Below are 23,747 nucleotides of genomic sequence, written 5' to 3'. Positions count from 1 at the left end.
TTATAATACATTTTAATCAATGGCGCTACAACCTTTTTAGGTCTGGGCCTCAGACTTGTGTATCTGTTTCATATCTTTTGTTATTAATCTAATAGGCAAGTAGGTGATCAGCGTTGTTTCTGTCGCATGCCGTCGATTGTTTGGGTCTAAGGCAAGCCGGTTTTCTCACGCTGTTTTCCTTTACCGTTCGAGCATGTTAAATGCGCATATAGAAATACAGTCCATTGGTGCACAGCTGGGGATCGAACCTACGACCTCAGGGATGAGAGTCGCACGCTCTGAAGCCACTAGGCCAACACTGCTCTTTTTATAATAAATAATATGTACATTAGACTTTTTTCAATATATAAATGTATTATTTAAATTTAAATGTTTAAGTTTAATATCTACCTTTAAATTTTGATAAAAATTAAAATAAGTAATGTTTGAACGAAAAAGCAACAGTAAGCATTATACAGTGTATAAACTAAAATTAGTGTGTATTTGATAATTTAACAAACTACAAATGTAAACTATTATTAATGATCACTTCTTCAATGAGGTATTAGGTATAGTGCGATATCCAGCGTCTATTAGTACTTGGTTAACATAATGACTTTCTTATCAATCGTAAATGATTTATAATCAATATATATAGCATGCACGTACGATAAAAGACATTCGGATAAAACAATTGCAGGTTTTAGGAATAATTCATAAGTAAGTGTAAGAGTTGATGTTCCACATTTTTGGAGTATTTATTTGTGGGATATCTACAGTTGACAGCTTGAGCTGATGTTGAGCTGACATTTGTAACTTGTTGATTAACTTGTTAAACTTTCTAGTCTGTGGTAAATTACATTGTACAATAACATTAAAGAGAAATCCCGACGTGTTCAATATTGAATATGTCTAAGTATTTTATATAATAATTTATATATGAAGCAACATGAAAAATATATTGTATAATATAAGTTTTATGGGACTACTCTTTATCGGACTTGTTAATGGTGAGTTGTATGAAATATTATTTTGACACGATGTGTTTTCAAGGTGAAAAGTGAAATGTATTATCTCACATCCATTTTTTATTAAACGTAGCAATCGAAATACTATAACAACATTAATGTATAATATCTGAATTGATTTTGCATAATAGCTTTTATCAAATCTTATATGAAAGTCGGTATAAGTTTTGAAAGTAGATTAAGCACTGACATATTGTTGATGAAATGTCCTACTTGAACTTTACGAGATATATTTATAGACTCAGGAATAAGTATCTGACGCGTGACCTTGCTTTTCAGGTTTAAACAAAAGGTGTATAAGATGTAGATCAAGAGGAGAACTTGGGTCATGTGGAGACCCATTTCCAACAAATGTTACAGAAACAGAGACTCAGATAGGGATACACGTTGTTGCATGCCCTTCTGGATGGTGTGGGAAAATGATTGAGGGTACTACAGGGGCATTTAGGACGGATGGTAAGTTACCTATCTAAATGTGAATTTATTTATGTTATCTGTTGCCCCTATGGGCTTGGGAGTTAGGACAAATTTCTGCTTTGAATAATAGTTTTTAACAATGACTGCATGGTTAAAAAACATATAAACAATTAAAGAAAAGACAGAAAAACTTGCAATTATATAAATAATTTAAAACTCATAATACACTTTATAAAATCATAGATAAAATAAATAAACTATTCATACAAAATTATAATTAATCTGCTAAGTTTTATATTCTTCTACTTGCCTAAATAAAAACTTAACTCTTTCTTATAACACTTAAAGTATTTTAAAAAGTATTCTAGAAAGAACACTTGTTTCTTAACATCAAAGTTTGAAAATGACAAGTAAAATAAATATAAGCAATAGTGATACTTATGATATAAGTGTTCATAAGGTTTTGGGTGAAATTGACAAGAGTGGCTATCTTAATTCTTTTGTTTATTAGTATTTGTGTAAAAGTAGAATTTTTTGAATGAAAAAGGATAAACCACAACCTTGTATGGTAGAAACTTGGTTTGAATACTTCTCCAAATTACAACATATTTCCAGATTATGGTGCAGCTACACAAAGAATGTGTCTTCAGAGATCTCCAAGTGATGATGAAGAAAGATGTGCTTACACTATGTGGAACCATAGAAAAGTGTACATGTGTTTCTGTAATGGTGACCTTTGTAACTCCGCAGGCAAAGCAACTTCATTCCATTCCATGCTTCTCATAAGTATTCTAGTTCTTATATACAATGTTAGAGCTGCTATGCAGTCTTTCTCCATTTAGATTCAGTAGAATTGTTGTAATGGCTCAAAATATGATACTCTGTGATATTTTATATGTACTTAATATCATTACTGAATTTATATGTTGAAACTCAATTTAATTGTATATCTGTACATTATTTGGTAGTTGCAAATGGATTTTAACAAGTGGTTTTTATGTGGTCTTTAAAACAGATTTTGCTCTATAAATATTTTCAACTAAACCCAAGACTGGTCAAAGAAATAGTGGTCAAAACTGCTTTTTCAAAATCATTCTATTTAATTATTGCTACTTGCATAATACTCAGGTCTTATAAAGACACAATTCAGACTTCAGAATTGGTGCTAAGTAAGGCTACCATTTGGCTTAAGAAGTAACAGTATACACCACACTGAGTCACTCTGAAAACCATATACCACCAAACCCTAAGAGAATAGGTAGGTAACCTTATGAGCTATGACATAACTGCACCATATAGTATTTGCCTGGATGAGCTCTCTTAAAAGGGATAAGGGTGTTTTCCTGATTATTTCAGTTAGTGTACTGGTATTGTAATGCAAAAAGTTTTATGTAAATATTTATATTGCCATAAAAACAGCTTAATGTTCAATTTAAGTTTCTGTGTTTGTTGAATTCTCTCATGACCATTTAGATAATGTTGTAGAAAACTCATTTAGAAGAATCAATACACTGGTAGCTAATTAAAACTTTCATAACTGTAATTTTAATTTTATCTTCTAATATTTTAATAAAACAACTTAGTTCTTGTCATTAACTACTCGTTAAATAGCTATTTGTGAGATCTGAAATACTCCGTCCATTTCTTGACATAACTTTAAAATATTTTCTTAAGCATTTTTTACTGTTATAGATAAAATGTAAATAGATTAGGAGCAATTTGATGTGTTCAAGTGTATTTATAATAAAAGATTTTTAGTATTTGTTATTATTTATTTTTGTTGACCTATCTACTTTTAATGATTTTTTTTACAATACTACATGTATTCTATATGCTTGGTTCTACTTAGTTGTATTGTCTAATTTCATAAATATATTTTTTTATATCTTAATCATACAAACAGTGATGTTTACCATAATAACAAATATTATAGTAATTTTAGTCCATGTTTTAATGCAATGATTATATACAGAGTCGGACTTAGCGCTAAGTATGACTTCCGCATGTCAAGAATGATACTAACGGGTTTGACATACGGAAGTTATATTCGAAAATAGATGGTTTGGGTACTTCTGTTTTTCCTCGGGGTGGAGGACAAAAAAGCATACATTATTTAATGGAGGTAATTTATTGAAGTTTCTGTACATTACTAAGTGCGGTTGAACGGCCAAGTATGTCGTATACTGCCAAGACGGTGGGGCTTTAAGTTGTTTTCCACGCGATGCTGTTGATTGGTCAGCAATGATTGTATGTGAGGTACGTCGTGAAAATATAATTCGCCGTGTTGTTTAGTTTTTTCTATGGCTAATATTGCCTCGGAGCCTTGAAGAAGATATGGGTCCAAGAAATCATCTGAAAACATCGTTTAAATATGATATACATAACAAATAACATCAGGATTTCAAGCAAAATATTGAAGATTTTTATCAAATAAACGTCTCTTAAAGGAATGAACATATACACCAATTTTATATTATATTTTTAGAAGGTTAAGCCCAGACGTTTATGACATTTTTTCCTATTTAGATTTATATTTTTGTTGTTGGCTGAATATACATAAAATGAAAAGTATTTTTATCCCAAGAATTATAGAAAGTTTTAAGCCTCTTCCAGCCAGGAATTCAAGATTTCGTCTTATAGAAGAGAACAATAGATTTGGTAAATATTCTTTATTTTCACACTAATTTAAACCCAAAGCACCGACCTACCGATGGAACCTAGCCCCGCGCTTGGTTGTTCCGCCCTTAACCAATTAATGCCGACATTTTTCCGCGTTACTACACTGAAAAAATCAACCAATTGTGAGGCTTGTGAATAACTGTTATTTACAAAACTACATTAAATATATATCAATTTTATCTATTATGAGTACTCATAATTGAATATATTAATAATACAAATCAACTATTTATTATATTACCTCTTTATAACAAAGTAGTATTTGGTATGTATTGTCTAAATCACCGGATATTATTGTGTAAAGTATAAAGTATCACAGACCAAGCGGTTTCTGTGATTGGGTAGCGTCTTCACGGGAAATATTTAGGACAATTGTGAGGCTTACAATAAGTATATATCAACTATATCGATATATACCAGCCATAATAGATAGAGGAAGATATAGTGACGTATTCGTTATACAATTTTAGGTCCCCTACCAGAGTTGGTTTAGAATCTAAAAAACTAGTTACCTACGTTCTGAAAACGTTATCGGTCGGAAGATGAGATAAGGAAAGTAATGTTAACCGCAAGCCCACCGCATAATTAATGAATCATACTAATATTTCAAATTCAACTAACGGCCCTTTTACGAATAAATTTTAATCGCGATTGCTTAGAAAGTGAAAGAAAATAACGGTAAAAATGGATTTGGTATGTGGGCGTAGTTAGTTTATATTGCTTAGGGCGAAATCGCCCAGTCCTCTAACTTTATGCTGCTATACAGAGACCATTGATGTTTCAGGAGGCTCATAAACGGTATTTTACTATAAAGTATATTTTTTGTCTAGTTGTAGCGATTAAACGCGTAGATGATCATAATAATTAAGTTTATATTGCAAAATAAAACAATCAAATCGGTGTGCGATTAAGACGAGATGGAAACTGTTGTTGCAGGACCAACTTCAAATACCCATATATATCAACTAAAACCCCAAAACATTTCTTGAACACTCGCTTTCAGAGGTAGTTTCAAATATTAATTATAAAATAGCTGTTATTTGAATGACCAATAATATGTAGTAATCATTAAAGTTCCTAACTTTTGTTTCTTTAAATTTGTTTTTTATAACTTTGGCATTTTTTTTCTTTTCCTTATTTACTTTTTATATATATTTTTTAGAGTTTTTTGTACTTTTCTATCCGTTGAGCTATTATTTCGATGATGGGGTGTTATTAGTTATTAGCTAATGGTTAACGAATTTAGTTCGAGGATCAATATAAATTTGTATCGATTTGTACCCCCTTATCTTGATTCCCTCTTAATTTAGCAGTAAACCCCCTTAATTGGCATCACTGATTAGGTACTAATACTAATACGTAAGTCAAATTTCGGGTATAAGGACTCTGAATCACACCCCTGGTGGGTTGAGATCCTAACCGTAATCCACATGCAGATGTGGTATTTTTTCCACGTCAAAAAAAGGTTTGTGCTATCTAAAAAAGTAGACCTTTAAGTTGTTACTAAGTTAAAACAATAAATAAAACTTCATCTTCACTTGATTCGAGCGCATTTCAGTAATTGCACTCATAAAGACTCTTTCAATCAGTACAAAATTAATGTATGTACTTAAATAAGAACAGTGTTTGGTGTAATGAATCTTTACCATCCCTTGAAGGCCTCGAATTTTTAATCTGGCTCGACCTTCTTTGTATGTCAAATTGCAAAGGTGGAGGTGGTATGAATAATCCCTCAGGCCAGAGGGATTCGGGATCCGCCGAGTCCACTTTGTACGGAGATGGAGGTAGCAGAGGAATTTTTTCTGTAAATATTAGTAAGCTTAGAGGCTTTTCTATTTCAGGCACACCATAATTAACGTTATTTTGGGTTGTTTATTCGAGATTGTTCCTAATCCTCTATCATATATCTTATCAACTCATATATCTGCTGAAGCGGAAAGCATTCTTCTTGTGCAACAGTAGTTTAATTATAAAATTGTAAGTGTTATGTAGAATTTACGAAGTCAAGTATGTCAAATCATTAATATGTCATATGGAAGTAGTCTCCACACAGGGAATACAGATACCAAGTGTAGTCTATCGAACTTTCTCTTTTAACTATACATACTTTTTTTATTATGTGTAATAAAGTATTTTTCTTTCTTACATTTATATATAATTATAATTTCAAGGAATTAACACCACTTTTATTTTAAATCAAGTTATTTAATAAAATATATTAAATAAACTGGAAGTTAATTGTTTTGTTAAGTTTACCAGCGTAGCGCATGTCTTGTTGCCATGGTAACATTCTCGGAGTCTCCTCTACGTGGAACGGAATGGATGGCCGTTGCCGAGAGTATCCTAGCTGCGCTTGGGTCATCTGGGGTACTGTAAAAGAATTATGACAATAATATATTTAGGCGATACAGAGGTACATAGACTTCTCCGAGTGGTTAATATTCTAGTGTTTATTTTTTATTAATGAGATCGTATTCCGTTGTACGCAATAAGGGTATACCTTAGTAAGGTTTTAGTAACATATTTAATTATAATGAGTATAAATTATAGAATAATTAAATTTTAAATACATACTACTACTATTACATAGTAGCATTTAAATTAATTAATAGTCTTATATAACAACGGATTAAATAGTGCTTATCCGGAGCTGGATATATTCTGTAGTACGCTGCTCAATTTTAAAGAAAGCTTTGTTAAGTGCGTGTCTCGTACCTAATCCGCTGTTTTGTTGGTATTTAAATTGTAATGGTAAAATTTCTGGGAAATTTTGTAACATTTATGTTTAACTAAATTGTCATACATTTTAGATAAAAGAGTTTGAAACAAATACCGTAGATATTAGTATTATGTATGGTGGTAAACTTAAATAAATAAATATCTAATCAAATGTGAGTACAGTAACTCAACTGGCGCATGGGACATAATTCTACATCTGCTTGATTGATTTAGTAGTCAATCTATGTATCTACTATCATCTATTATATGAAATATTACATGATCTGGAAGTAGGAGAATCTGTCCGACCGAATAAAACATTGCTTTACCAGGAATCAAACCCAGTATTATAGACAATACAAATGAACCGAATAAGAAGAATACAAACATCGTAAATTCCTTATGGGTGTCACGTGACGTCTCTGGATAGACACTAGATCACCAACACCATGACTATAGCTGTGAGCTGGGGTTGTCACATAAACATGAGAAATGAATTGGTGGGCGAACACAGCTGGCAACATTTGCCAGACGAAGAGAAGAATCAATAAGGTGAGTTCCTGTAATGAAAGGACAAATTATTAATATAAATTTAATTATATTCAAATTAAATAATTAATGTACCTAATAAAATTAATATTAAAAGGAACGAATTCTTGTGCGTAATAAATAATAATTCTAGTCAGTTAGCCAACCGAAAGTTTTCGTAGTACACTCGGTTTAAGGGGTTTTTAAAATATGCATCATTCAAGTAGTATACAATTTCGATCTTGGAGTATTATTGCTTTTGACATTTCAGTTATAATCGCACTTAGAGTTTATATTTGGTTTAGCTTCATAGAAACTGTATAGAATTTTACGTATTAAAAAAATCTTTTGTAAAGTCCCCCTAAAGAAATGTACCTCCTAAAAATCCCTCAAGACATCTTGATTTCCCCAAAATTTGAGGGGAAATAACCTCACGTTTTCACTGGCACACTCATCCAGCACTAAATCATGATTTTTGTGCAATGTATTTACGCCGTAACACTAAGAAGATATATTAGACACAATCAAATGATCACAAGGAATAATGGTATTTGCTCTTCTCTAAAAGCTAAACTCGATAGGTGGCGCTCTACTGTAAGAATGAATTAACCTATCTAATCCTTATTAACTATATTTGTGTGCCTTTTATCAAAGCAATAAGCTTGCCGCCGCAAGGAATATAACTATGTGGTTAATTAGTGATTAAAAGTCTTATGTACCACGACTTTGTAGATCTTTCGGGTGATTTTTGTCATTCAGTTCCTTTCCATGGATGAAATAGATCCGTCGAAGCGACACTACAGTATCAATTAATGTAGGCAGATTCGCGCTATCAGATTCTAATCGTTGAGCTTTTAATCAACAATGAACAATTACACATCAACCTTTGGGATGACTGTAAGACAGGTCGAGGATCCTCCCTTCACCTTGGAGGAGAAATATAGTTTTATTTCGTTTCTCAATCTACAACCTTGAGCCTTTTTGCTATGTAAACAATTGTATCGTAGATGTAAATACTTCAGCGTAAAATTGATGTTTATCTATAAAATGTATACTTAATATGGCATTGTTTAGATCGGAACGTGAGCATATTTTGGTCTAAATTGGTAACAAGTTACCAGGGACAGATTACAACAGATTACAATGTTTTTGAGATATTTTTATCAGTTCGTAACATTTTTAATATGTAAACCTTGATGAACTAGACATCTTTAGTTTTTATTTTGTCTAGACCACGGCTTCTAATGTATTGAGGCTCACTATTTACCCAGGAGATAATGAAGGCATGTAGCTAGTAGGTAAATTATAGTTACTGTGGGACATCGACTGTAGTCATATATCAAAATTTTCGAATTAATTTTAAAATGGATCAAAGTATTAAAACATATTTCCTATTCTGAGACTTCGGTACCTTTCTTCCTAGCTCTCTATCTACGAAAGAGCTCCAAAATATTATACTTATATATTCAATGCATATAGATTTGGGTTTCAAAATATATTTTTAAGCTACGTCCTAACTGTATAGATTTCGCATATTGTTTTGTAAGTTCCGTGGGATACAATGGAAATGCATTTCAATCGAATCTGCAAAATGTCGAAATCTTAACCGATCGTGTTACTTGTAATGTTAATGATGCCTTACAAATAATGTATTAAATCATTAGAAATTCTGATAGGACATTGTTACCCTAATACCAAAATATGTCATGCATAAAATGATGTCAAACACAGGATATGCTGTGTTTTTTTCTATAAGCGTAATTAACATGATCGTGAGCAAACCATTTTCTTAGACCTCGTATCAAGGTCACGTGTCAAAGGCCTACCTAATTGAATATAAAGTCAATTGACCAGTTGGGTACAGATGTGTTCTGTGTAATCTATATCTACAATACTTCAAATTGTTGCCGTCGTTATTCTAAATTTAAAAAAAATCGAGAAACGATTTTCCCGGAATTAGATTTAAGAAAATAAATATAGAGATCTCGTCGCGCTCCGGAGAATCTCCCGTGGAACTGGTTCTCCAACTTTCAACAACCTGATTCTGTTCTTCCCTATCAAAGTCTGCTCGTCTCGGGAGCTTCCTTTCGTCATTGACAGCCCCTAGTGTCGCACTACACCATTTCGGTCGTCGTTCAATCAATCTTTTGATAGACTATAATGTGGGTTCATACAAGCGACGCCTAAATAAGCATCAAAATTCAAAATCATTTATTCATTTAGGTAACACAATGTACACTTATAAACATCAATAAAAAATACATATTAAATACTTCTAATTTTACATTAACTGCCAGTTCTCAAATCAACGGCGTAGAACGGACAAGAAGAACTGTCAATAAACTCTCCGCCACTCTTTTTAATAGCCAAGTTTTTTGTTTTACAAAATTTTTGTATGGAGCTGCAACCATTACACCACTCCTGGTGTTCCACATCTCCTGGATAGGCATGCCCTCCAGCAAGCAGCATTACGCTTATCAGGTAGGATTGCGCCCAAACGTCTATCCAGTTTTATTAAAAGTGGCAGATATAGGTATTGATGAATTTTTTCACTAATAAATTTTCCATTTTTTTCATGTACAAGCATTCATTCAGCAAGGTTTATCATCAGAGTTCGGTTCAGACGAATTAACTACACAAAAACCTAGACTGTGATTTAGCATTGTAAACTTCTTGACTAGAGATGTAATTGTCATTCAATTGGTAGTCAGGTCTTCGTAACAATATCCTGAAAACCTTGAGCAGTGACTAACCACACAGCAGCTGTGATTAAAGTTTCTTATTACATAGTATAATACTATAACTTGCTACTATTTGTAGATAGTTATTATTGTGTACGAGCACGACTATTCAACAGACCTAAACACTTGCCTACTGACAATTTAGTACATGAGTATTAACAAGTCCTCTATTATAAAACATAATTCGTCTATACAGCATTGTATACTGAGTTTCTGTCTTACTGTACCACCCACAAGAATCGTTACGTATTCAAATAATTATGTTATACTGACTTACATTATTTATTTGAAACAAAAAGATTAGCCATTAAACAACATCAATTTAACATGACGTTCAATGTTACTTTTAAAATAAATTGTTATCATGACAATAACATTCATTATGGGAGCATATGATCTGTTGAACGCGTTAAAGGAAGGTTAGTTAGGCCATCAAAATGGATGTTCAACTCAATGATGCGTTAATATAAAAAATAAGAATTAGGTTAGGAAGACATTTTGAATTGAACGATACATAAATGTTACTAAATAATTAACGTTGGTAGTCCCTTTGGGCCAGAGCCGAATTAGCCACGTAGCACGAGTAGCAATAGCTACGGGCCCCTCGTATTTGGGGGCCCCACGCTCCAACGTCCTCGTAAACGTAATAAAACACTTCCACTTAAAAATTTAAAACTCGATTTAAATCCTAAAGATTAGGTATTTTTAAAACTTTTTACCGTAATGTTTAATAATAATCGATATAGTTTGACAAGCATTTATACCTTTCAAGCGGCCAGATTTTTATTTTTTTATAAGAACGTCTTAATCATCTCACTTTGTTGAATATAGAGCATGATTTGATTAAAGAATGAGAAAAAGGCTATATTGGAAGTGTTACTTTGCCGATATCAAATCCAGATTTTTTATAACGGTCTTGTTTTATGTAATATCCTAAACTGGAGAACCTAAAGCAAACCAAGGGCCCCTTGGTAGAATTTGGTACAGGCTCCGCCGTGGCTTATTCCGGCACTGCCTTGGGCGGATTTTGTTTTAGATCTAGTCGAACAAGAGTCCCATAATTTCTATTAAAACATTTCCAATAGGTGTCTAATGCATCAGACAGTACAAACATATTTTTAATAGGACAATCTTTAGGCGGTACGGCTATATAGCCTTCATTACACTTTTGCCTTTAATACCTTGTGGACTATAACTTAACCACGAAGAAGTATATTAATGACAGCATATGAAATATAACAGTACTTATAAATACAGTTATATTAATATTATACGAACCGTGGGAAGCTCAAAATCGGGATGCCAGCAATTGATATAGCATTTCATACATATCATACATAAGACATCAATATTTGTATTAATTAATCACGAAATTTTGAACGCGTGATCATATTTGAATTGCGCAGGAGCCTTGATTTTATTATAAAGAGGCCGTTCAATTAAGCGTGGTAATTAAATTGGTTTATTAAATGATGATCCCATTATTGTGACCTTCGTTTGGTAAATATAGACCGTAATGCGATAAATGCCTATAATTGGTATTTAATTATGGAGCATATAAAACATTATAGAACAGTCGTTACCACGATCATAATTATAACAAAGTAATGAATTCATTACTAAAATTATTTTTAAAGACTACTGGTGCTTCCTTCGACCAAACGTTGTCCTGCGGTAATCACGTAAAGCAGATCAACCATAAACTACGGCACTTGTGCTCTACTATCCGCACTAAAACTATGTTAGTGCAGTCTCTTCTAAATCCTATTCTCGATGGACAAGATCAAACGCCTGCAGAATTTCTGCATACGTTTTATGGTGGTCATGGTCATATTTCCATGTGTGTAAATTCTGCAGGCATCACGGGTGGCTACTTGTTCGACTCAAGACGTGACGCTCATCTTCTTCAACTTCTATACTCAATTATTTTCAATCGTAAAACTCCGTCTTATCTTACAAATGAATTCAAATTCTTAGGTCTTTATGACTATCTTTATTGCATCTCACAGCTCATCCTTGTTAGGCAATTCGTTTGGGATTTACGCTAGTTGTAGATTAGGCTGCCCGACTTCACCTTCGGCTACCTTCCTCGCTAGCATCTATTAAAAATTCTTCTGCTTAAACAATTCTTAACCATATTCTATCCTGCTCAATCGTGACTTTTTTCATTCTTGTATTTCCTATTCCTTTGTATTGAATCGCAATTCATGAATCAGTGAGATAACTTTCGTTTTTGTGTTTTTTTTTGTGTAAATATAACAAAGTGTGAATAAACAAATAACTAAAGAATTATATAAAGTTTGCCTGATGAAATAATGTTTCCAAAATGTAGTGAAGGAAGTGTTCCCGAAATATCTTAGACTAACAAAATTGATTGTCAAAATTACATGGATAATCTATAGCCCTAAAAAAGACAAAATCTTATCTATAGATAAGCCGCTAAGCATAAAAAAGCTGACATCTTGTGTAATATTTGTATGAATTAAGTATGATCTAGCTTGCAACGCTGTGATTAATAACTTTTACACCCTTTTTAATTACTACTAATGACAATTAATCATTGCCTCTAATATTTCTTATATCAATAATTTGAAAACCAAATACGTATTAGTTAGATACTAGGTTTAACAGTCCTAGTGTCACATTAATTTTCAAAGCAGATTCCAATCGTGACTGTCGACAAGGCTTCCATAATTACCGATGTACCGATTTACAATAATTTATTATTGCGCAAGCGTGCTCTCGATACAGAATGCTTTTGGTTAAAAGCTAGACGATTTTAGCGCGTATTTTTAATTCTACACATCACGAATTGTATTTGTCATGATCAAATCGTCACGAAACTATCACGGGACATCAAGGATTTTGTAATGGATGTTAAAATCGATTAATTATTTGTTTAATTTCGAAGTCTCAATGATTTATGGCAGTAACGTTCATAAGACGCGTATCTAATGAATGTGATTTTGAAAATGAGGTTTTAAAATTTTCTGAGCTTAAACTAAAAATTATAAGTTTATGATCGTTTTGACGTTATAGGTCAACTTCACTATTTTATACGTTAAAACTTTATTTTACATATAATTTGTTTTGTTTAGATAAAAAATAAACGTTATTAAATATTTCTTTTATTTTTTAGGTCCAACTATAGGATATTAAAAGGCAGTGTGGAGTGTAAATGGAAAAAATTGGAAGTTAGTAATTTTTGTTTGCCTCTAGTACTTTAGTATAACAAAAATGGCAATGGCGTTCAAAGTAATATTTTTGATTTATGTATACAAGTACTTATCAATCCAATAATAATGTTTTTGTAGGTCTCACAAAATAATCCACCCAATGAATAAAAATGTAACTCGGTCCGCATATAATTGTTTTATTTTTAGATTTATGTCTGTCTCTGTCACATAACTGCTATTGTTAACTGTACCTACAATAAAACCCAGTTATATTCATGTTATTCATATATTTACGACACTATTTCAAGTTTTATATCGCATATTACGTTATCAGATCAAAATGACACACACATGAAGAATATTTGAATTCTTTTGTATTACTATTGCAAAAAATTGCCCAGATTACTAAATAATTTGCATTAAGATTTTGACATAATCTATATTAAATGTTATATTTATTGCGGAAGCATGTGCGCATTTTATCTTTAATAAAATGTAGACTGAATTTTAAATTTCGAATAACATTTCCGTGTAATATCTAAAGGTCTTTCACAAATTAAATTCGTATAATATATACAATATAAAATACAACATACACATACATTTTAACTTTAAGACAGTACGTATAATAATAAAAATTTTTTTAAATCTCTAAGAGTTTCATGTAATTTAATTCGAATTTGCAACCCCCATTGGTTACTGCATTAGAGTATATTTTGAGGTAAATCATAATGAATTATATTTTTAGCGAATACTACCCTGCGGCTTAACGGAATAAAATTACTATCTAAGTGATCGTTGAAATATCTAAACTATTAAGACTTTATAAATACTAAGTTTGCTTCTTCTCTTCCGTTTTTTGAAAATTGACGGTTTCGGACTAATTAGTTTTAACTTTGACAATACCTCAACTAATTATTTTAAAACTGTTGTATCACTCACGGGTTGTTTTAGTTCATTTAAATTTAGATAATATAAACTAAATAATCCAAAATTATGATTAAACGTATTTGTACCCGTAATAATTATTTTTTAATAGAAGCAAGTAGCTTAATTTGTGGTTTTGTGGAGCCAGCTTGATACTGTTCACAAGGTTTCCGATCCTTTCACACGAGAATTGGAGCAGCCGCTGTATTTGAAATATAATCGAAATGTTATATACATATTACGGTACTAAAATGACTATTGTTTTTTGTATATAAATTTATATAAATGATTTATAATCAAAATGCGTTCATTCGTTATAAGTATATTCAATTCCCAGTTCCCAGTTCTTCCATAACTGTTTGTGATTGTCATAACGTCATGTTATACTCATTTTGGGGGTTAAATAAGTATAAAATCCAGCAATGTTACAACCCTAAGGTCTGGGCCACAGATTGCATTTTTGTTATATACAAGTAGATCAGCCTTCTGTGCCTTACACATGTCGTAAATTTAAGACATTAGTCACGATGATTCGAGTATTAATTGAAGCACATAGAAAGAAAATACCACAGCCATGATTCGAACGCACGACCAACACGCTTCAGCCAACACTGCTCTAACTAATTATTCAAATCAATATTCGATCGCAGACAATTTATTCAATTATTTCATGGTTTTAAGCTTTTTGTAAACAAATTGAAGCGAAACTTCTTTAGGTACATAAGGGTAAACGCAAAAATAATAATATTAACGTCACGAAGATTTGCCGCGTTTTTGTCGAAGAAGAGGGAGAGAGCGATTGAGACCGATTGAAAGAGAGTGAGAAAGCAAATAGCCATGGAGCGAGACTAGAACAACAATAGATGCTATTTTTACAAGATTTAGATAATGTTTCTACATCGTGTTTCTACACGAACTTATATATACGTCGAATAATGTAAATATTGATGAAATAAATAATAAAAATATATAATTTGTATTAATTTTCGACACTTTTAATACTGTAGAACAATTAAATTCCCAAACTCTAAGTCTTGGAAATCTAAAGATTTAGATTTATATAAATATGAAAATGAGTTAAAAAACTGTTTACCAAAGAAGTTTCACTTCTGACATGTGTACTTTGTACGGACGCACTTTTTTATAACCAAATAAGCTACTATTACAAATATGATACCAGAGGATAAACCATTCCTTCTACGGAAATTGTATTCGTTTTACAACAAACTCCCAAGCGAAATTAAAGAATTAACACTGAATACATTTATAACTCTCGTTAAACGTAAATTCATCAATAAAGCTTTTTATAAATTTGAATATTATTTTATCATTGGGTTTGTTTTATCCAGTTCAAACAAATGGTATGACTCAAAAGTGGCGAAAAATACAGTTTCTTGCCAATTTTTCTTGCCCGCAATACGCCCTTGACTTGACAAACAGGTAGTAAATATAACTGTACAATTATTTTAACATCTTTTCTATTGACGTTCATAAGTGTACTTGGTTACCTAAATTAATAAATTTTTAGTTAGAATTTGGCCATGCATGGGCTATGAATAAATAAATAAAGTTGTTTTGAGTTTGACGTAAAGTTGACATTTTGTTAGTTCACCCAACGAACAATAAAAACGTCTGTTAATCTCTGTATTATATACTTAAGAAGGAGTTGTTTTCGTTTTCTTTCTCGATTATAATTCGAAGTTATACTTTTTTACTTCACAAACAATAGTGAACGGCGTTAATGATTTTACATGAAATAATCATGCTTTATATTATTTATTATAAGCTTTTACCACGGAAGTGTTCATATATAAACGTAGAGACGTGTCATAATCGATAGCCACACATGTACAAAGTCGGAACATAGCGAGTGGATTCAATGCACTTTCACCTGGAATAGCTGGATCTTCGAATACTGACCGTTTGATGATGATGCTTTTAACGTGTTGTATAACGCGTTATATAATGGACCGCACCAAAAGGAGAAGGAAAAAAGGGCTGACTAATAGAGCGATGGGAGACGAGGCCTTCCTCTTAACTGGCAGAGATTGGATGACCACGGCAAAAAATAATATAAGGTGGAAAAATTTGGAGAAGGCCTTCATATACATATAAAAATATATAGATATACCTATTTTTTGATTGATTGGACTTATGATCCTCGTAGAAACAGCACGCGGTTATATTATTATTATTATTACACCCGTTACGTAATATATATAATAATTAGAAGTGTAAAGAATCATCGCACATATTAAGCCAATATGATCCCGTTAGTTTTTTCCACACTTATAAATTGTCATACAACATTCTTGTTTCCGATAATGTCCAAAGAGGTCGTTTATTATTGTTTTGAAGTGTCACATAGGTTTTTGAAACCATAGATAAACCATGTTAGTGTTTGTTAGCGTCGCAACCCCACTATCCCTACTTTTATGTCAGTTATAAGCTCATCTTTTAAACCATTAAAGTCAGTTGTTGCCCAGCGTCAAAGTGTTTAAATTAACATATATATACATATCCATACAACAACCGCTTAACTAGCGTTAAGCTTAAATATTATTTATAAATGAACAAATCATGGATCATTATAATTTACAAACATTTTGACGTTTAGAAAAATGAATTTATAACTCAATTAGTTTAGTGATTTTCTTAAAATCTTTTAAATCTAATATACTCGCATATTCGCACGTAAGTTTATTCTTGACTACGTCCTTAGGCATGTAATTAAAATATTAGTATTATGATCACTCTAAGTACTTAACTTTCCAATGCATAGGCATACGCTTGGTAACTATTCGTTAGTAATAACACTAATATCTAAGAAAACCTCTACTGTATTTCGTACATAAGGTCCTATGATGTTTAGTTTACTGGTTCAGCATGGGGTAGAAACATTGAGTGTCTGTGGTTCTGTGTCTCTGAACCCGGAAGAACTACTATTTTGAGAATTGACCTCCCTTTAATCCAAATTTATAAAATCCCGCCACGAATTGCGACTCCCGCAAGTCAAAATACATTTATGACGTACCGGAGTCAGACACAGTGTTCTTATCTACAAACAATTCATGAAGAATGGTAATGAAAAATTGATTCATAGATACCGCAAGACTTAAATGACTAACGGCAATGCACCACTTCTTGATGAAATTGCAAAACTTTTTTAATTAAACTTGAGGCAGAAAGTCTGCTAAAGCAGAATTCTATACACGAACTTGCTGAGAAAGAAAGAACTACCACTAAATATTATTCTTAAGTACATTTATTATTTGGTTGGTTTAATAAAAATTAAATATTGTTTTTAGCATGTCAATAAACGCAATCCGCATACGGACCATGGGAAAATCGCGACCCATTACACAAAAAAGAACGCAATTATCATATCAGTTACGGGATAACTTGAATAGGTCGGTCTTGTTATTTGTATTTGTATATTCATAAAACACGATCATTCAGATGTATCCAGAATAGATTAAAAATATACTTTAATTGTTACTTTACCTGTGCATTAAATTAAATTTTTATCACACAGTACAGAGTTGATTGTATTTTATGTTTACTTGAAGAATGCGTAATATGAGATATATTATCTGTGTGTACTTCACAAATCATTCATAATTTCCTTGTGGAATGAAATCTTTAAAACAATAATAGTTGCTTACTGTTAATTATATGTATATTGTATTATTATAAGTTTTGTATTTAGATTTAAAAAAATACCATGATAAAAGCATGAAACTTACCATTTTTAAAATTCACTTTCAAAACTTTTTATTTGACTATCATTTAGTGCTAAGAGCGCGTAAAATATTTAAATATAGAACGCATGCGTACGCTACCGCGATTTTCGTCTTCTGCAGAGTATAGACTAATAGGAGTGAGGCGTGTGGACTATTGTAGGGTCCAAAGCTAGCGAACCACGGGCACGACATTCCGTTCACCAACGTAGCTTCTTTCTCTCGCGAAAGCACGTGATGCATCTCAATGTTATATGAAAGTAAACGGTTGCATCGTGGGAGGATGCGAACTTTGCATTTTCTTATAATAATCATAGATTATCATAAAATGTTGCGTCATAGTAGATAATATTTATGGAAAAATCTTAAATTGTGAGTAACTAATGGTACTGGTACACAGAAAATATTTCTATTTACTTGTAGTATTTTCTGTGTAAGTGAAAAATGAAAAAGTCATGGTCATGACTGGTGTCAATTTTTATGTTTTGTTGATTAATATTATGAATTATACAAGATAGATTTTTTTATAAATGTTCGATTTCATTGACAATATTCGATATGTTCTTTTAGAAGAGTTTATAAATATTCTAGATTTTTTTACAATAGTAAGTTTAAGCCTCTATGACAAAATAACTGAAAACTTAATAAATATTCTTCGCAATAAATTTGGAAGAGCACCACGCAATGATAAATTTTTAGTATAAATAATCTCTAATCGTAAATCTGTGAGTATATAAAGTATTTTTACGATTAAATTTATTGTGAAGTAACATGGAAGAAGAAAATATAGCTAGCGAAGAACAGCCAAAAGGTGAAGAAGTTGAAGAAGGCGACAAAAATGTCGAAGGTCAGGCAGATACTGAAACTAGGACCGATGAACAAACTGAGGACCAGGAAGGACTGGAGGGTGAGGCTACGGAGAGAACTGAAGGTGATACGGTGGTTGGTGAACACGATGAGCAAGATGAGTTACTTGGGGAACATAAAGAGCTTGTCATGGGTGAAGGGGAGGAAATTATGGGCGAAGAATTGGAAGGAGAGCACGTAGAAGGCGAAGAAACTGAGAAAAAAGAACCCCCTCCGCCTGTCGAAGAGGAAGTGGAAGAGGAAGAGGGATATGTTGAAGAGCCACCTCCAGATCCCACTGCTGCTTACGATTTAACAGACTCCAAGGAAGCTCTAAAACCACCGTTTGAATTAAGGCCCGAGCAGTTGGCTGAAGTCGAGCAACTTTGGGACTTTTATCAAAACTGTACACCTGCATATGCCGACCTTGACGGATACATAACTGAGAAAGAATTAGTTTATATGCTAAAATGTCTGATGCTGTTGACCGTTACGCCGGAGCAATTACAAGAATTGATAGTATTTTGTGTAAGACCACCGCATCCTCAAGGTCATATAATATTTGAGCAGTTTTTAAAGATGGTAACCATACGGCAAAGAGACTTCCCAGTTGAAGAAGAGTTACGGACGGCGTTGCAAGTTATGGATCCAGGCAGAACCGGAACTATTGATAGGGAATTTTTAAAAGAGACGCTTTCTAAGCTTGGTTACAAAATGCCGCAGAAACAATTGGATAATTTAATTAAAGAAGTAGACATGAGCAATGACGGAACCATAGGTATTGAAGATGTTGTTGGTACTATGTGCATAGATCTGAATAAAGAGGATTTGTTAATGCTTATGGCATCATTGCAACCGCCAGAAGAACAAGCGCCTGCTGAGGAACCATAGCAAATTTATCAATAGAAAAGTTGATGTGTGTAACTAGGCCTTTTTTGTTTTTAGTTTCTGGAGCACACTAATTCTCTAAAGTTGCAAGTTCATATTTTTTTACAGGATATTGTTTGTAATGTATTCATGTTTTAAGAGAAAAAAAAACGTTTCGTACATACCACCTTTAAATTTTTAACCTAATTCACCTTTTAATTTTTTGACGAAATTAGCTTTTTTGTAACTTTTGTGAAAAAAAGGACCGTGTGTAACTATTAGTTTTTATTTTGAGACGTTGCCCATAAATTAATATAAGGTTCGTTATCAATTCATCGTGGCACACTTAAAGCGATGACTGCCTCCGAATTCTGTTACAAAATAAGCCTGGCATATAGAAAACTAATCATTTAGTACTTTTTAAATCTGATTGCAACAACAGATCGGAAAACATTGCGTGCTACTAAGTACTAGCCTGACACTAGCAAGTAGCAGCACAGAAAAGAGCACCGGCTAGGAAACTTGGAGGAAAGGAATCACCTAGAATTTTACCGAGATTTTTTCCTTGTCCGATCGGAAAGTGGCTGATTAATCCTGGTATCTCAGATTTTTTATTATTAGTACAAGTTTCTATGCCTTAACTTTTAAAAAAATCTTTTATAAAAATAACAATATATTATAGATAACATTTGACATTCATTTTAAACAAAAATAAGGTGCGTGTATTTTTTGTGTAACATTTGACATTCATTTCAAAGTATTCCCAATAATTGGAAGTTACAGTATAATAAATTATTTTAAATCATAATATTATCATATCATATCATAAAGTATTAGGTTTCTGATATATCAAAGTAATGCGCTTGAGTAGCATTGTAAACTATCAAAATTATGAAAATTCAAATTACGTTTGCTTTGAATATTTTTAAAAAGTTTGTTAAATTTGTAAAATTCATATGTTACAAGTCTCAATAATAACATTCCTATACGTTATTAGCAAATCTCTACCGTTAATCGTGATTTGGTAAACGTACAGTTGATTGGATCGACCTGACGTCGATTTTGGATTCGATCCGATACCTATTTGCATGGTGTGGTGACGTTTCACGAGATTCGGATAGGGTAGTCATTTAGCACATCACTAACTACTGTTTTATGTTTGTATTCGAATGATAAATCGTTTTCAAAAGTTAAAAACAACTTTAAAATAAATATCTATCATTAAGTATTATTATAAACTTGATCGCTTTCATGATGAACGGCGTACATTTATTGATAGGTTTTCTACTTGCCTTGTGTCTTCATGAATGTGAGTTTACATATACTCGTTATTTATTATTTAAAGTTTGGGTGTGGCAAACTTTATTTCTTCAATAAAACTTTATATTCCAATATATCCAGAAGAAATTTTTTTTACGTAAAATTGGTTAATTTTCAAACTAATGTGTTTTTAGAAGTAAAAGCTCCATAATAGTGTGTGGTTTTTAACAATATTTATTATTTTCTTTTAATGAAATTTATTATGAATATAATGTTTAGTATATATTGTTTTTTAATGTTTTATTTTTATGACTAACAGTCTCAACTTTACATTGTATTAGGTACAGCAATATGGTGCTATCAGTGTAATTCTGCAATACCTGGCTGCATGGAACCTTTCAATTGGAAGGGAATTGGTTACCTTGGCAACCCATGTCCAGATAGTGAAGATATTTGTGTAAAATTAATAGAAAGGAAAGGAGGTAATTTAAAAATTTCTTGTTTATTATATGACATCATCAAATTATTGTTGATTTATTAGTACATGATTTAAAAGTAAAATACCATTATCATAAGTTATTTTAATAAATAAAAAAATATATTTACAGCTCAAAAAACAATAACACGAGACTGTTTAAGCAACTTCAGAGCATTCCGAACAGATATCCCTGCTGATACATATGAAGGCTGTCGAACAGCAGCAAAGGATGTTAACCTAGCAAACTATGTTAATAACACTATAAAAGAACTGGATATTAAAAGGTAAAATATTAATTAATTTGTGTTTTAAGGATTGTCAAGTTATAAAGATTAAAAAAAACTATTTAAAGACTTGCTTTCTTTTACATTATTAATTTGCTTAGCTATTGAAGTTAAGACAGGCTGAAAAAAATATTTTTTAATGAAATTTTACCTTATTTATCAATGTTCTGATTTCTGAATAATACTTTTTGAATATTTCATTATTTTTGATACATGTGTTTATACACACATAGAGTTTTATCAACACTTATTGGTATGACTCCAGTAAAAAATGGAAAGTAGATAAGGGTAGTTTCCAAAACATTAGTCAAACAAATCTATGCTTTGCCTTTGCTTAATAAATTTACCTTTGCAAATCTATCAGGTAATAAAAAAAATAAGAGGTTTTCTTTACAAAGTTAGTTGATTAGTATATTAGTATGTCTACTTAATATATATGTATAATTTTAATTTATTTCTTGTGAAACAATGTTTTTAGTAGGCACTATTCTTCATGAAAAAACCTGATCATTAAGAGCTAGAAATGTGTCTGTATCATATCCTTGGTATACTAAAAACTTCCTACTTAGGTTTAGGAACAATTGTTTCATTACTTTCTTTTTAAACTGAAAAAATAGACTAGATTTAACCTAAAGTGACACTGCTAAGCAGATGTTGCCTGCCTTTTAGGAATCAGAATGAATATTATAATTTTCTAGTTTTATAAGTAGTGTTTATTCTTGCAGAGATTGGTATGATGAGACAACTTGGTGCTTCTGTTTCCTGGACCATAGATGCAATAGTGCTACTATGTCAAGTTCAAGCATTTTAACAATATTTATTTATTTGCTATACAAAGCATTGTTCTGACCTAGCCATGCAGAACAGCCTATAGACTAGACAATATTGTGCAGTGATGCACATCTGTAATCATTGTTCACACAGTGAATCTGACTGAATTTCAAATGTAACAATGTATAGGTTCCAGCAATCAAGTAGTCAATATACATGTTATGCCATTTTTATTCTTGTTGTTTTTTAAATGTCTAAGAACACTTATATTCCAAATTAAGAGAACTATTACTTTATCCAAGAAAAATGGTTTGAGGACTTTTTATACAAAAATTTGTTTTTGTGTATGATATGTCTAAAAATAATTATGAATTCCTCTTCGATAGGCATCTATAAATGTGTTGTGTTAGACATAATCATCTTATTCTAATATTAATGTCTGACACAACCTGCTCTATTTGCTATTATTGTTTGCGACACAACACCAATGACTTTCCATTTTATTTGTGAAGACCTAACTAACTGACCAGAATCTGAACACCAATCTATTACTTTTCTGGTCTGGTTTCTAAGAATATATTAATGCTGGGCAAGTTGAGGGTAAGGATCCTAAATCATAATAACTTGCCCAGTTCATTTCCACTGAAGGCCTTATAATGTGAATATGTAAGTTTAATTTGGAGGTATAATATACTTTAATAAATAAATTGTATGTCAACAATTGTAGATATAAACCGTTAATTGAATCCGTCCAGTTAGTGTGCTTTTTGTACAAACATTGATATAGAAAATAAATATTGATTTTTAATATTACCAGACTTTTATTGAATTTATCTTCACTATTATTATAAATTGCATTACTTAAGTAGTAACTTGCCTAATCTCTCATATATGTTTTATACTTTGTAGCTGTCATTTATAGTTCCAGTGTATAATAAATATGTTTACATTTCTAAGGAAGGAAAATATCTATTTAACAAACACAGGACTAAAGATTTCAACAAATATGTTTTAAAATTCCCTTAATTTTATAAGAAATGGAAGCATACGTATTTTTATTAAGATATATGTATATTTTAATATACAAATCATCAATTGCTTCTAGTACAAAATCAAGTTGCTAAAGAAGTCGCATAATCAAATTTTCAGAATACAACATGTAAACCAGATTTTTTCTAGTTTTCACAATAAAATCGACTTATTCTCTACTCCCATATTTTGCTTCCCAATTTATTACCCAAAAATGTCTCAATATTGAATTTTGTAGGGTACTTTTACTGTTACTATTGATGGCAACACTAAGATTTC

General features: G+C 31.7%; 4 protein-coding genes across 5 annotated transcripts; 3 read left to right on the top strand and 1 right to left on the bottom strand.

Annotated features, from left to right (window-relative positions):
* Nucleotides 1–828: 828 nt before the first annotated feature.
* LOC123712412 lies at nt 829–3,157 on the top strand. The gene is made up of 3 exons (XM_045665492.1): nt 829–989; nt 1,287–1,463; nt 2,040–3,157. The coding sequence occupies exons 1-3, from the start codon at nt 929–931 to the stop codon at nt 2,264–2,266; spliced, it is 465 nt and encodes a 154-aa protein (XP_045521448.1). The 5' UTR covers nt 829–928; the 3' UTR covers nt 2,267–3,157.
* Nucleotides 3,158–3,264: 107 nt separating this feature from the next.
* Nucleotides 3,265–18,074, bottom strand: LOC123712041. Of its 2 annotated transcripts, XM_045664958.1 has the most exons (5): nt 17,940–18,074; nt 7,210–7,381; nt 6,360–6,473; nt 5,750–5,905; nt 3,265–3,776 (listed from the first exon to the last, which is right to left on the bottom strand). In XM_045664958.1, exons 1-5 carry the CDS (start codon nt 17,940–17,942, stop codon nt 3,574–3,576), a joined length of 648 nt encoding a protein of 215 aa, XP_045520914.1. In that variant the 5' UTR covers nt 17,943–18,074; the 3' UTR covers nt 3,265–3,573. The 2 variants fall into 2 exon arrangements, with proteins under 2 accessions (XP_045520914.1, XP_045520915.1); XM_045664959.1 differs by lacking the exon at nt 7,210–7,381 and having other exon boundaries at nt 17,940–18,057.
* Nucleotides 18,075–18,452: 378 nt separating this feature from the next.
* Nucleotides 18,453–19,680, top strand: LOC123711993. The gene has a single exon (XM_045664891.1). It carries the CDS (start codon nt 18,705–18,707, stop codon nt 19,668–19,670), a length of 966 nt encoding a protein of 321 aa, XP_045520847.1. The 5' UTR covers nt 18,453–18,704; the 3' UTR covers nt 19,671–19,680.
* Nucleotides 19,681–20,791: 1,111 nt separating this feature from the next.
* LOC123712526 lies at nt 20,792–23,252 on the top strand. The gene is made up of 4 exons (XM_045665658.1): nt 20,792–20,955; nt 21,248–21,388; nt 21,515–21,668; nt 22,394–23,252. The coding sequence occupies exons 1-4, from the start codon at nt 20,898–20,900 to the stop codon at nt 22,515–22,517; spliced, it is 477 nt and encodes a 158-aa protein (XP_045521614.1). The 5' UTR covers nt 20,792–20,897; the 3' UTR covers nt 22,518–23,252.
* The last annotated feature ends 495 nt before the right edge of the window (nt 23,253–23,747 follow it).

The sequence above is a fragment of the Pieris brassicae genome, chromosome 7 (genome assembly GCF_905147105.1).
Source record: "Pieris brassicae chromosome 7, ilPieBrab1.1, whole genome shotgun sequence".
Lineage (NCBI taxonomy): Eukaryota > Metazoa > Arthropoda > Insecta > Lepidoptera > Pieridae > Pieris > Pieris brassicae.
Note: the sequence above shows the minus strand (reverse complement) of the source record. Positions and strands in the feature narration are given on the sequence as shown.